The sequence below is a fragment of the Crinia signifera genome, unplaced genomic scaffold (assembly GCF_055691185.1).
Source record: "Crinia signifera unplaced genomic scaffold, ASM5569118v1 HAP2_SCAFFOLD_343, whole genome shotgun sequence".
Taxonomy (NCBI): Eukaryota; Metazoa; Chordata; class Amphibia; order Anura; family Myobatrachidae; genus Crinia; species Crinia signifera.
The window spans coordinates 17147-32238 of record NW_028142236.1 but is presented as its reverse complement, the minus strand read 5'-3'; the positions used below and the strand labels follow the sequence as shown (position 1 = coordinate 32238).

At 48.9% G+C, this 15092-nt stretch overlaps 1 protein-coding gene across 2 annotated transcripts; it reads left to right on the top strand.

Annotated features, from left to right (window-relative positions):
* The first annotated feature begins 6254 nt into the window (after positions 1 to 6254).
* Positions 6255 to 14418, top strand: ZMYND19 (zinc finger MYND-type containing 19). Of its 2 annotated transcripts, XR_014468516.1 has the most exons (7): positions 6255 to 6559; positions 8951 to 9010; positions 10246 to 10352; positions 10801 to 10941; positions 11202 to 11382; positions 12962 to 13170; positions 13356 to 13492. XR_014468516.1 is itself a non-coding variant. In XM_083168203.1 (6 exons), the coding sequence occupies exons 1-6, from the start codon at positions 6509 to 6511 to the stop codon at positions 13497 to 13499; spliced, it is 684 nt and encodes a 227-aa protein (XP_083024329.1). In that variant the 5' UTR covers positions 6263 to 6508; the 3' UTR covers positions 13500 to 14418. The 2 variants fall into 2 exon arrangements, 1 of the variants encoding a protein (XP_083024329.1); XM_083168203.1 differs by lacking the exon at positions 12962 to 13170 and having other exon boundaries at positions 6263 to 6559; positions 13356 to 14418.
* Positions 14419 to 15092: the final 674 nt, after the last annotated feature.

Genomic DNA, 15092 nt, shown 5'->3' with positions numbered 1-15092 from the left:
TCCTTCATTAATATCAATGATTCCTATGCAATTTAGTCGCTCTTCCTGCAATTGCAGTGATAACTTGCGTGAGATTTAAATCGGCTGCAATGTGTGGTCTCCTGTGTATCTCATCAGGGCTTGAGGATCCATGAACTGCAGGCAGAGTGTCTACTAGAATGTAGTATACCTCATTCACTTTCTTGTGCAGCTGCTCTGGTTAACTCAAAAACCTAACAAGAGGATCACCTGCCCCCAATAATCACAATAAAACCCCTTGAAAAAGATCCCGTGAGGATTGACATACATTGAAAGGAGGATCTTACTCTTCATCCTCTTGAGTGGGACGTCCTGGACCATTTCATCTGTGTGGGTTATCTGAATCCAAACACACCCAGGTCATTGTCCATCCAGTTATCAAATTTGTCTGTGTAAGGTCCCTTTCCTGATTTGCATTGTTTTTACATGTATATTTGGGGTGTTTCCAATAATATTGTTTTTTGACATGGTCTAAAGGCCCTCATACACTATGCGATTTTGGGCCCATAACCGCGGGTGAAATCGGCCCAAAATCGCAGGAGTGTGACATCTGATCCGATGCGCGGGCCCGTGCGCATCGGATCAGGGAGGTCGGACGGTCAGCCAGCAGATAAGATCATGTCCGACCTCCCTGTTAGCTGGCGGCGCCGGTGAGTGCTGACCTGGGCGGGCGGTGTGGTTAGCAGCAGCGCTCATCAGGGGGACGCGGGCAGCGGGTCATGACGGTTTAACTAGCTGGCGGCACCGGTGTGTGATGACCTGGCCGGGCGCTGTGATCATTCACAGATATCATTCAGCAGCGCTGCGGGATGGACGGGGCAGTGCAGTGGCGGGTATTCGATTTTTAAAACAACTGTCAAATGACTAGCCATTCCCTGATTGGCTAAGAGCTCTCAGCCAATCAGCGAACGGCTAGTCATTTGACAGGTGGTTTAAAAATCGAATACCTGCCAGTCCGCCACTGCCCGGCCCCGTCCGACCCGCAGTGCTGCTGAATGATATCTGTGAATGATCAGTGCCCGGCCAGGTCATCACACACCGGCGCCGCCAGCTAGTAAAACCGCCAGGACCCGCTCCGGCGTCCCCCTGATGAGCGCTGCTACTGACCACACCGCCCGGCCAGGTCAGCGCTCAGTACCCCCGCTGCCTGCCCCACTGCTCCCCATGAAGAGGATCACCGCCTGCTCCCCTCTAGCCGGCGCACGCTTTGCATTTAGCTTTTTCAAGGCCTTGAAAAAGCTAAATGCGAAGCGTGCGCCGGCTAGTGGTGCGCTGACAGGCAACGCATATTGATAGGAATGCATTTTGAACTGTATTTCTCCACAGGTTCCTAAAAATCCCTACATAGGGTATCAGCTGCACCACTCGTACCACCACTGACTCAATGTATCTATAGAGCACCTGGTGGAGAGAGTGCATACCACGAGTTAATAAGTGTCTGTAGCAGCACTCACTGTATATACCTACCCTATAAGGTCTATGCCTCTGAAAGTATGTGACCTTGCATTCTATAGAAATTGTCCCTATACAGCCACAGAGCTGTGATTACAATAGGGATTTTCTGTGTCTCTCTGAGCACTAACTTGATTAACATCTTTAAATCATTTTTGAAATAAGTCCTGAATCGGGGGGGAGTGACCCTGAGACACATTAGTGGATCTCTCAGCACTCAAAACACTGTATAACAATCTGTATGTACTAACAGGATGTGTATAGCACTCTAAAATACAATCCTGAATAATACGGTTTTATTATTATAAACCGTGCTGTCATTCCTCCAGATTGCCTATATAACGCATAAGGATAGTGTTTTGAATATCATGGCATTTCTATAACAAGCCATTACATCATCCTTTGCAATTGTTACACTCCCCAATATATTGGGGGTCGCCACAAGTGTCACTACTTTTAAGAGACATAATTGCAGCAGATACATTGTTGCAATCTCAGCATAATAGTCTGAGGACAAACAGTCCACATTTCATTGATTGGTGCTACAGCAGTACAAGAATAGAGGTAGCAGCTTGAATACGTTGTAACACCATTTTGAGTACAATACCAGTACAAGAACGATTTCCTTTCATCATGGTGTCAATATTATACCTGTGTAAAGAATAATAAAATTATACTGATACCAACTTCAATTACATATCCATTGCCAGGAAGCCACCGAATTTTAAACACACCCGTTCTATCTTTGTCAATCACATCTATATTTCTTTGTCTTATGTGTGTTCTTATATTTCGCATTTTTAAAAAATGATCAATAAAGGTTAAATTTTACTGTAATAAATTCCTCCAGGTGCACCACACCAGTGACAACCCTTTCCTCTTTCTCGTCTTGAGAATAACCCTTTTGCAGGCTTGGCTATGATCACATGCAGAAGAAGCACATCCGCAATACTGCATGTGATCCTGCTGCCCGGGAAGGTTCTGGGGGTCCTTTCCAATCCATGGCCAGCTATAGAGACTTTGGTGCATACTTGATCATTTGGATTTCCCGGTGCTTGATGATTTGTGACCTATTTATCAACCAGTGATAAAAACTCTTTAAGAGAGAGAGAGTATGATACATTGATCCATCCAATCGGCTCCTGGCTGTGATTTCAGGTGCCTCTCGTAGTTACCACCCTGGGGGATGGTTTCATGTTGCACAAATCATTCAGTGTATACAGAATTGTGCAAACTGGTATAAGGGTTTATGGGGCTATGCCTGGCAGGGGCTCTGTTAGTAACACTGTACTCAGCAGTCTGTATGGCTGTATACATCAGTGGGCTATGCAGGATATTCCTGCTGGGTCAGCAGCATCTGGGTGACTGGTGCATTCTGAATTACCAGGGGAGAACTGACCTCTAATCCATGGGGACTGCCAATCACAACAAATCTGGAGATTCTCGCAGCCGCTGCTAATGAACTTTTGAGATGCTGGAAGACCTTGACAGAGCATGATGGACAGCCCCCTAATGTGGGAGCCCCAGGATGGCTGTCCGTGTTACCCCCATCCCTTTAATATGGTCCTACTCCATGTAATGACAGACAAATAATCCCTGTTAATCTCCACAAAGAAGTCCTTCCTGCCAGCGGTGTGGGAATAATTTGTGGCGATTTATATTTGCTAAGGTGGGCGTGCTATTGTAGTGTCCTGGGGTGGCTAGAACTGCACGTATAGTTGGACCAGTCATTGGACGAGTGATGGGAGTGGCCTGGGTAGTGAGTGGGAGGTGGCTAGAAATGCACATATAGTTGAACTCGGTATCAGAAATTGTGTGTTTGGATGCAAATTTATAATTTGGGCTCCAACTTCTTCACCCCAACCCAAGATCACTATGCAACACATCAGGGAGTGACGGGAAAAAACAGTGGGTTCCTTAGTCCTCAGAGGCCCCGGTGCTCTGCACCATTGGCAGTTCTGCCTCTGGCTGGTTCAGTCAGTGAGTGTGTCCTGGGCAATGAGTGGGAGGTGGCTAGCAGTACACATATAGTTGGACCACTCAGTGGCCCTGTTATGGGAGTGTCCTGAACATGAGTGGGAGGTGGCTAGCACTACACATCATAGTTCAGGGAAGGGGAACCTTCTGCCCACCAGCTGTTGTAGAACTACACATCCCAGCATGCTCTGTTACAGTTTTGTTATGTGGCCATGCTACAACTGTTGCATAGCATGCTGGGATGTGTAGTTCAACAACAGCTGGAGGGCTGAAGGTTTCCCATCCCTGATACAGTTAGACCAGTCAGTGGGAGTGTCCTGAGCAGTAAGTGGGGGGTGGCTAGCACTACACATCATATAGTTGGACCAGTCGGGAATGTCCTGGGCAGTGAGTGTAAGGTGGCTAGCACTGAAAATATTGGGGGTTATTTTGGTTCACTCTTTCTGACAAATTCCTTGTAGATGTAACGTGCATACAGAATTAGATTTGGGTGAGTTATTTTGTTTCTGTTCAGGGAAAATACTGACTGCTTTATTTTTACACTGCATTAGAGATATCACTTTGAAGTAAAACCCCACCCAAATCTAATTCTCTCTGCTCATGTTACATCTGCCCCACCTGCAGTGCATATGGTTTTGTCCTTCTAAGTCTAAGAAGTAATTTGTTAGAAAGAGTGAACCAAAATAACCCCCATTGTTGGATAAAGTCAGTGGACGTGATATGGGAGTGTCCTGGAAAGTGAGTGGGAGGTGGCTAGCAATGAAAATCATATAGTTCGACCAGTCAGTGGGTGTTTTATGGAGTGTCCTGGGCAGCTAGTGGGAGGTAGCACTGCACAGCATATAGTTGGACCAGTCAGTGGGAGTGTCCTGGGCAATTAGTGGGAGGTGGCTAGCACTGCACATCATATAAAATACACAAATGGTGGACAACAGTGCGCTGTCAGGAAACAAAATGGTGTTCTGTCCCTTCCTTTCCTTGGTCAGGATGTCGATCCAAGATGGATACCACACATAAAATAATAAAGGTAGAGACAAAGGTTTTAGAAAATCTGGATGAATCTTTCTTTCCTCTAGATAAACCGTGTTTTCTCTTTACTGACCTGAATGACAGGCCCTATGTTCCCATAAAGGTTTCTTTCTTTTCAGTTCACACCAGACATTCCCATAAAGTAAGAGCTCACCTTGGCACTGGGCCCTAGATTCATGTAAAGATTTCTTTCTCTCCTGGGACCTCTGGATGACAGCAATGGAATCTCACACCAGTGTTGATTCGAGTGAAAAACAGGGTTTTATTCCAAGATCCAATAAATGCAGATAAAAAACGAATATATTAAAAAGAAAGGTATCCACGTGCCACTTCCCCCTTTACTCCTTCACCATACCTATCTCTCCCGGGTGTGAGGTAGGTTGCTCGCCCATAGATGGTAAATGGCTTTAGGATCGGAAGCTAGGGTTGGAAGCACTGGAACCATAAAAGAACTCCACAGCACCGACGCGTTTCAGACCAGCAAGGTCCTTTTTCAAGGTTGAAAAAGGACCTTGCTGGTCCGAAACGCGTCGGTGCTGTGGAGTTCTTTTATGGTTCCAGTGCTTCCAACCCTAGCTTCCGATCCTAAAGCCATTTACCATCTATGGGCGAGCAACCTACCTCACACCCGGGAGAGATAGGCATACGATGTCGTAGCGAGAGTGGGAAACTGAACCATCCATAGTGCTTCTGCAAGTTTCGATTGTGTGACTGATGGCAACGTCTAAGATGGCGTTTCCGATATTTGCGAATGGATCGGCGATTGCAAAAAGATTCTCCCTCCATGCAGTCACTGCATGGCACTCTTACATGACTGCGTAAGCACTGCATGGCACTGATTGGCAAGGGCGTAACTACCATAGGTGCAGGGGGTGCAGCTGCTATGGGGCCCAGAGCTAAGAGGGGCCCACTTTTCCTGTCAAAGTATCATGTGCTGTATACATTTTTCAGCATTAGTTGATAAATAGGGGCCCTTACAAACTTTTGCTATGGGGCCCACATGTATCTAGTTACGCCACTGCTGATTGGTATACATAATACTTTGTAATGTTCACATTTTATGTCTAAGTAATAGAAATACTTTAATAAAAATCATTAAAAAAACAAAACAAAAAAAACACTGCATGGCACACTTACTGTATGGTGTACATAAGTAGCATCATCCAAAAACTCCCTGAACAACATTGGCTATACAATGTATTCACACCATTGGCCTATCTCATCTTTTGCTGGGTTACAAATTAGCAGGGTGGCTCATGTCTGCCCTGGGCTGGCACACTATATTATATATATATGCCAAGTGCAGCCTTCCTGCCACTGGGAACACTGTATTGTATATGTCATGTTCAGCCTCCCCTGGCACACTGTATTATATATGCCAGGCTCAGCCTGCCCTGGCACTGGTTTACTGCATTATATATGCCATTGCCAGCCTCCACCTACCCTGGCACTGGGCACATTCCATTATATATATGCCATGGTTCTAGGCACACTGTGTAAGTGTAAGACACGGTTACGCCCCATGGTCTGGCACCTGACTCGGACTCCGGCCCTTTAAATCCTGTCACCTGTCCGCTAGCTGCCCTGACGTCACCGTGCGAGCAGAGCGGTTCCCGCGAAACTGACGTCATTAGGACCGCCTACATGCTGGCTCGCGCCCTTCAGCGTCAGAGAGAGGCGACTCTGTCACGCCCTCTACCCGTTCTGATTGGTCGGCGTGTACCGGCTGCACGCAGCAGCCCGGCGCCCGTTGTCAACGAGGATTGGCTATTCGGCTCTCCAGGCTCCCGGCCCCCGCCCATTATGGGTGTAGCCCGAGCGCGCGGCGGGGGGAGGAGAGGCGGCGCGTGGCATCCCCTGCCTGGTCTACCGCGTGTGGCGGCGCGAGCTCGGGGTGGTCGGTTCCGCGGATCCCCCCGCGCTCCGCTGAGACCCCGCGGAGGGGAAGAGGCCACGTGACGCCCGGTGGAGAGCTGCCGGGACCTGAAAAGAAGGCTCTCTTGCTGACAGGCGCGGTGTCTCCCTTCCCGCCATGACTGACTTCAAGCTGGGCATCGTGCGGCTGGGCCGGGTGGCCGGAAAGGTGAGGACCGGTCCCGGGGCCCCGTATACATCCAGACAGGCGCTTCTATGAGGTACCTGTACGATCGGTGTAGAGCACGGGAGTACGTATGTCCACAGCCACGCCCTTGGCTGGGCGGAGCACCCGAGTCCCGCCTCCTGCCCGGCATGGCTGTGTCCCCCTAAACGCGTGTAGTGTGTCCCGTCACAATTGGGCACCCTGAACTGTAATGTGCCCTGCCACCCGTGGGCGCGCCTCCATGTACTGTGCCCCGCCACCCGGGGGCGCCCTGTGCAATACACTGCTACCCCTCCCTGTACTGTACCCCACCACCCGGTATGGGTCAAGGTGGCTATGGTCAACTGGGTTGAAAAGTTGACACAAGCATTAGGTCGACATGGGGGCGCCCTGTACTGTACCCCGCCATGGGTCATTGGGTCGACATGGCAATGGTCAACTGGGTTGGAAGGTTGACACAAGCATTTGGTCAACAAGTCAAAAGGTGGACATGGGGGCACCCTGTACTGTGCCCCGCCACCCGGGGGGGGGGGTGCCCTGTACTGTGCCCCGCCACCCGGGGGGGGGGTGCCCTGTACTGTGCCCCAGCCACCCGGGGGGGGTGCCCTGTACTGTGCCCCGCCACCCGGGGGGGGGGGTGCCCTGTACTGTGCCCCGCCACCCGGGGGGGGGGGTGCCCTGTACTGTGCCCCAGCCACCCGGGGGGGGTGCCCTGTACTGTGACCCGCCACCCGGGTGGGGGGGGGGGCCCTGTACTGTGACCCGCCACCCGGGTGGGGGGGTGCCCTGTACTGTGACCCGACACCCGGGGGGGGGGGTGCCCTGTACTGTGACCCGACACCCGGGGGGGGTGCCCTGTACTGTGACCCGCCACCTGGGGGGGGTGCCCTGTACTGTGACCCGCCACCCGGGGGGGGGGTGCCCTGTACTGTGACCCGCCACCCGGGGGGGGGGTGCCCTGTACTGTGACCCGCCACCCGGGGGGGGTGCCCTGTACTGTGCCCCGCCACCCGGGGAAGGGGGGATGCCCTGTACTGTGCCCCGCCGGGGGTGGGGTGCCCTGTACTGTGCCCCGCCACTCGGGGGGCGCCCTGTACTGTGCCCCGCCCCCTGGGGTACCCCGCCTTCTACCTGTACTCTACCCTCCTTCCCCATTGGCGCTCTGCCTTCTACCTGTACTCTGTAGTGTCAGGAATTATGGCCTCTTCCATCCCATTGCCACCAGGGGGCACTCTGCCTATCCATCCATACACTTAGTGGTACATTTGCTAAAGCTTCTAAAAACGAAACGAGGCCATTTTGCTGGTAGCCACCAATCCAATTATGTAAATGTACACCTCAGTTCCTGCCGGCTTAGGCGCCAATTAATCGAGCGATGGAACTTGTTGCCTATCAGCTCCCAACTGTCACTTGTCAAACGTACAACAGAAGCCGATTGGCTGGGGCACTATTTATCATACACTCATTGATAAATGAGCCCCTAAGTTTGCCAAGCTGTTGGTCGCTCCGCCATAGGATAGGGCAGAGCCGGATGAGCTTGGCTGGACCTCTTTGTGCCTCTGTTATTGCCTGATGATGCCGTTCTGTATCAGGGCTGCTTCCAGCTTTGCGTATCCTTATAGCAGGGGGCTTCCTGGCAGCTCAGATACTGCTGGTGAATGTCATGTTTGTGTAGTGTGGATTAGCCAGCAGGGTATGGCTGCTTTGTGCTGTGTGATAACAGACTGGATTATATTGCTATGCATATAATCCGTGCTGTGGCTTTCCTATAGTGTGTATGACTTTCTCATGCTGGAACCTCCGCTGCCTCCAGGGTGGAATTAGCAGCGTTACTGGGTGGTGCTCGGCTTGTGGTTGTGCAAGGTCCGAACAGCACTCCTGCACATGGGTGTGCCATACACTTAGGCCTGGTACACACCAGAACGATCCTGATTGTTAGTAGATCGTTAGCAGATTGTGTGATGCTCGCACGATCTGTTGGAGCCACACAATCTGCTAACGATCTGCATCCAATCTGATCCCAATCCGATCTGAGTCTGTATCCAGTTGAATGGATCTTTTACAGATCCTCACTGCAGCAGGTAGGATCTGTAAAACGACCAAACGACAGCGGGGACGCGCATCGGATTAGAATCGGATCGAAATTGGACCTAAACATGCCCAATCTACATACAATCTGCATCCAATCGGTCGGAATTGGATCCAGATTGATGGAATTGAGCCCTAATCGTTCTGGTGTGTACCCCCCCTTACATCTCCTTGTCTTTCTTAAGGGACTCTTCATAGAAGTCTAAATGGTTCAGTCGTTTGTAAACCACAATTAGGTTGTGTATCCCCCATTGGTCATCACATTATAGGGTTTGTCTAAAAAACATCTCTGTTTTTCCCTTGTAGATAAAGTATACACTAATCGATGAGCAAGACATCCCGCTGGTGGACAACTACTCGTTCGAAGTAAGTATGGTTTTCCTTCCATTGTAACTATTCCTGTGCCAACATACTGGCAGCGCTGGCATCTGTGACAGGCAGCTGGGAATTCAAGATACAAACCAAACGTAGCCAGTGGCCAGAGTGTATCCCTGCTTACCATGGGTTATGCCGGGGCTGGGCAATTGCGGCCCTCCAGATGTTGATGAACTACACATCCCAGGATGCTTTGCATTAGTTTTGCTATGTGGCCATGCTAAAACTGAAGTAAGGCATGCTGGTATGTGTAGTTCATCAACATCTGGAGGGCCGCAATTGCCCAGCCCTGGGTTATGCTGTAGTCATGATGGCTCCACCATTTTTTTTTACCTACTTGGGACATGATCTGTAACTGGCACTACATATGTGCAGGAAAATGATTGCTAGGCATTCAAATGTAGTGCCTGATATTGTACACAAACCTTGTTCCATGCACAAATATAATATGTATTTCATGTGTTTGTACAACATAAATCTCATTTATTTATAAAAAATATTCTGAAATACAGAATAACCCATTATCTCCCAGCATGCCCTGCGTCAGTTTTAGCATGGCCAAATAGGAAAACTGATGCAGGACATGCTGGGATGTTAGTTCAACAACAGCTGGAGTGTCAGTTAATCATCACTGCCCTAAATCCTGGAGAAATGCGTAAAAGGGCGTTTTCATGGGAAGTAGTGTCATTTATGGAGATGAGTAAATAAAACAAATGAACATTTCCATTGGTACCCAATGATTGATACCCTCTGGGGTTTCCTCTGTTAGTAAACCGTAGGGTGGCGACCAATGCGTTTATGCCATTATAGCTCTGCAATGTTGCACACAGACACGATGACATAGATAACGCTGAACCGCTGAATTCTAGCCTGTGATGTCCACCCCCATTGGCTGCAGTCATTTCCCCATCTGCAGTAACCACGACTAACGCTGGGTACACATTATAATGAGGAGAACCTCAGCCAATGGCACAACCGAGCGCCATTCTGCACAATTCCCTTTACGGACATTTGTTGAAAGCACACGAGTGTTTACTTATACATGTGTCATATCTGTACATTCAATGTCTATTGCGTGTTGGCGCTGTTGTGCTGGTGGAAACTAGGTTCTGTACTGTTTTCTGTATTGATTTATAAATGACAATCAGCGGTTAGTGAGAAGTGCACCAACATAACGGCGCCTCGTAGCGATCTGTCACTGACCCTAACGCGCTTTAACGTTTCAGGCTCGCATGGAAGTGGATGCGGACGGCAACGGTGCAAAGATATTTGCTTACGCATTTGACAAGTATAAAGGAAGAGGGTCTGGGCGTCTGCTTCATGAATTATTATGGTAAGCATTCAGAACCTGCTACTTGTGTGGTTCTAGTGATCAGTCCTGTCCGACCGTATCTATATATTAATTGCAGACCACTTTTACGAGTGACCTGTTTGTATGATGCCACTGTCTGTGCAGGGAACATCATATAACAGTTAAAGTTCTTGGTCCATAGATTTGCAGAATTATATTGGTGCTGTAATCTGTTGCTTCGTTTCATGGCTATGTGGTAAAACATCTGCCTGCCATTTACAATGCATCACCATTGTGCTCTGGAACATGTGACTTGCTGGGTGGTCTGGTACAGCTGGCTGGTAGCCCTGCCCCCCTGCAGCGCAGTATGCTGTTACCTGTTTTATTGCCGGTCTCACTGTTTAGAATCTGCCTCCCATCGGTGCAGTGTAGAGCTTCAGGTATTTTCAAAAGCAGAGCTCAATACTTAACATGGTGATCTATTTTCCAGGCAGCGGCACAAAGGCGGGATTGCATCGGGATTCCAGGTGTTACATTTAAACGGCATTACGGTTGACAACCGATTGGATAATCTACAAGTGGTTCCTTGGGGCTGGCGACCTGAGGTAGAAGAGGTGTCTAGCAAACAAAGGTAATAATGAGATAGGGGTAGCATACTGCACCGGCACACTGAGGGGTTGCATGTGCCAGATCAGTGCTATGAAAAACGAGGCCGCATAACCGCAGGCTTCCAATCCCTTCTGAAAATGTGGCCTCACATGACCTAACGCGGTCTCCTTCATGTGTCAAGTTAGACATGGCGGGTACCGGAGTGCATAGTCCCATCAGAAGATCTTCCCATGCACTGGACGAGGGAATACGTGGTTATAGATTTGTCTCTTTGTGTTTTAGGGAGCAGTCCTTATACTGGCTGGCGATACAGCAGCTTCCCACAGATCCTATAGAAGACTTGTTTCCGTTGCTGAACGTCACTCGCTGCTATAACGCCAATGGAGAGGTTGTCAGAGAAGAAGAGAATTCCTGCACCTACTATGAATGTCATTACCCTCCCTGTACGATGATAGAGAAACAGGTGCGTAGAGAGTTGTGCCGCGCTAGACGCCATCACGGGATAGTGAAGCCAGCTTTTCAGGATGTGGGCCTTCTGGGAAATGCGGGTGTTGGGGCGGTCAGATGGGCCTTTTTAGAGCTTACATTTTTTTATCTTAGCCCAGTGGTTGTTAATGATGGGTGGGAGCACGCGACGTTAATGAGTCAGTGTACACACTACGGCCCTTCTGAGTGATATATTAGGTACTCTTTACCTAGAACGGCGCCCGCGATTGGCATCGCGGGCGTCGGGGGTAAAAAATTGCGGCCATCGCATGCACATAAAAAACGGGTGCGACGCGATGCCCGCGATTTTCCCATAGGGATCAATGTTAAAAGTGAGATTGGACGCGATTTTAGTGTTAAATGCCCGCGATTTTTACATAGGAAACAATGTTAAATGGGCCACAGAGCCCTAATAGTCCCCCTGAAGTCTTAAATGGCCCCCACAATTTTTAACGCCACCCCACGATCAACGTGAACCCGAAGCGTGGCGAGTGCAGCGGTACGCGTCCTCCGACCTTTTCATACCCCCACTATCCACGTCGGCGTGGAGTTGAGAATAGAATAGTGTGGCGAGCGCAGCGAGCCACCGAGCCCGAAGCGTGGCGAGCGCAGCGAGCCCCACGAGGGGACGCGGATACCTGTGAAGGTATCCGCGTGCGCTCGCCACACTATTCTATTCTCAACTCCACGCCGACGTGGATAGTGGGGGTATGAAAAGGTAGGAGGACGCGTACCGCCGCCCCTCGCGGGCTCGCTGCGCTCGCCACGCTTCGGGTTCACGTTGATCGTGGGGTGGCGTTAACAATTGTGGGGGCCATTTCAGACTTTAGGGTGACTATTTGGGCTCTGTGGCCCATTTAACATTGTTTCCTATGGAAAAATCGCGGGCATTGATCACTAAAATCGCGTCCAATCTCACTTTTAACATTGATCCCTATGGGAAATCGCGGGCATCGCACCCGTTTTTTAGTGCATTCGATGGTCGCGATGGGCGCCGTTCTAGGTAAAGAGTACCATATATTACTATTTCGCTTAGTGTGTATGGGGCTATACGGTCCAGGTTTTCAGTTTACTCATGGCTGAGCATAGATTATTCAATTATTTGGGGTACTAATTAGTTACCTGTCCCCAAACTTGGTTATCTCGGAAACCTGGACCTTGAGGTTTGGTTACCTCTGTCTTTCACATGGTAAAACCGTCTCGGACTTTGGATCCCACATTATACAGAGGGTGACCTGGGTTTAACCCTTCTTTATAACGCGGGTCAAATTGCCAGGTTGGTCAACCCAGGTTATTAGGTTTGGTGCTTTCACACCGGACCTCAACCCGGCAAAAACCTGGGTTATTTCCGTGATGTGAAAGGGGCATTAGTCAGACCCTGGCACTAATCCATATTCTTGTTCAGTTTGCTGCAAAGTGTCTGTGTCTCATTTGTGGCTGCAAAGTTAGTTTTCGTGTTGTTTGTGCAGAAATCCTGCACATTTTTCGGCTGGAATGTGACTGGCAATTCAGTACCCCTCAAATACTAGAGATTATAAACCTTTTTATTCTTATAGATGGCACGGGTACTGGGCAAGAGATTGGAACTGCCCAGCCTGGAGGTGTATAGCGAATGTGTCTCCTGATTGGACAGTTACATCATCCAATCATTCAGGTGCTGCATCTGCTGTGCAATTACGTTCTAGCAGAGCGAATACCTGGGACAGGTCCACCATCACGGAGGGCTCTCTCCCTACACCTGCTCCCAGACATGGCTCCGTTTCAGGTAACACCGATGAGCCTCGTAGTATACGGAGAGCATTTGATAAAGAGGGGGGGCCTTGTCTGAAAGCGGACCTCTGTCTTACTGTTGTCTTGGATCAGGCACACGATCACCGTATGTTACGGAGAAAGGGTGGTGGTGGGGGAGCTCCTTTCAATGTACTCATCCGTCTCTATCTTGTCTTCCAGTTACGTGAATTTAACATATGTGGCAGGTGCCAACTCGCAAGATACTGTGGTACCCAGTGCCAACAAAAAGACTGGCCCGCTCACAAAAAACACTGTTGCGAGAAGATCCGAATTTCGCAGTACGAGCCGGACCCAGAGCGATGACTTCAATCTCGGAGCGCTTGTGTTTGCTCCATTTTTTTCTAAGGAGACCCGGGGATGTGTTTTGCACACTAACACGTTGACTGGTCATTGACGCCAGCGGCACTGAGGATAATCCTGTGAAGCTTGAGTTGGAAGTAGGGCTATGCTGGACTGTGCCGCCTTGAGCTGGGACTGCGGGTAGGAGTTGCGGCCTTGCATTCCAGTATTAGAGTTCGTCTCATGGACTACTGTGAAGGCTCCGTCTGGGAGCTTTGTGTAATATTTATGTTTGTGACCGTTTTATGTACAGGGTTTTTTTGTAATGTTTGAGGTTACAACTGATTGGTCCGGGGTTTGGCCACGGATCCCCTGCAGGCTTGTGTTTGCCCCCTTCTGCGCAGATTATATATTTTTGTTCCCATACACTGCAGAACAAAGCAAAATATGTTGAGAGGCCGAAATTCTGGTCGGTCAGGATCTGAAATTATTATGCATGGAAAATGTCAAATAAATAAAAAATAGAAGATAATTTAATTTTATTTAATTTTTTTACATCGGAGGATTCTAGTGTTGTCTGTGGGCATAGATATTGACTAATTTAGCTTTCCTGGAGTGTACATGTAACATGTTAGGACAGACTGGTGATCTACACGTGGCATGACGAGTGGGTGTGGTCAGTGGCCTCTTACTGTTCTTCCACAGACATCCGTGGCTCACACTGTGTCGGCTGGGGTCTATCATCGCTGCAGAAGTTTTACAGGCTTTCCGGTCAGCGGACGCACGCACAGAAGAAGTGCAATGTGGGAAATCTTCATATAAAACAATCGTCCTACAGAAAACCACCTTGTGCTAACAGCTGGCGATCGGTCTGTCCGAGCACGGGAGTTGTGTTATTCCCTATATCCTGCTAAATAAAAGCTTCTGATATTTTTTCTATAAATTACTAGATTGTAACCTTTATTTCTGGCTGATAATACAGTATATTCACCAGGGAAGGTTTCTCATGTGTGCAGTATACAAACGTGGTTCTAATTGATTTTCTGAAGAACAGACTCTCTACAGGAGACTATAGATTAGCTCTTGCTAGCTGTGCTCGGCCTGCGCTTCCAGTGTCCCTACAAGTGATGGCTGTCCTGTCGGGACACTGGGAGAGATGTACAAAAACCTTCTAAAGAGTGGAAAAGTTAGGTGCTATAACACAGTGGGTGGTATTCAATGAGCCTGATTCGCCATGTTTTTATGGCGAATTTGTGCTGTTTGGCGAATTTCTGACTAAAACGGTGAATCACCCTATTCAATGACCACATGGCGAATACATTTCAAGGTTTTTTCACCATGATTCACCGAGTAGCAATCGCTATCTTTTTATGGTGAAGTGGAATGTGAACTTTTAAAATAAAGTGTTTTGTTTTTTACATTTGGTGTCAAAAAATCAGGAATTTTATTCTGAGGAGGGGCATGCTATTTTTATTTATGTGCTGTAATGCTGTTCGGTCTCCACACAACGGCCCTTATTCTGATTGCCTCGCAGAGGCAAATTCCTTCTCAAATGGACAAAACCATGTGCACTGCAGGTGGGGCAGATGAAACGCGCAGAGAGAATTAGATTTGGGC

What these genes read in the sequence shown, in the direction of transcription:
- ZMYND19 (XM_083168203.1), top strand. Translation starts at nt 6,509, where the DNA reads ATGACTGACTTCAAGCTGGGCATCGTGCGGCTGGGCCGGGTGGCCGGA. An exon ending in TGGACAACTACTCGTTCGAA is followed by an intron (nt 9,011 to 10,245) that starts GTAAGTATGGTT and finishes TTAACGTTTCAG; the next exon opens with GCTCGCATGGAAGTGGATGC. An exon ending in CTGCTTCATGAATTATTATG is followed by an intron (nt 10,353 to 10,800) that starts GTAAGCATTCAG and finishes TCTATTTTCCAG; the next exon opens with GCAGCGGCACAAAGGCGGGA.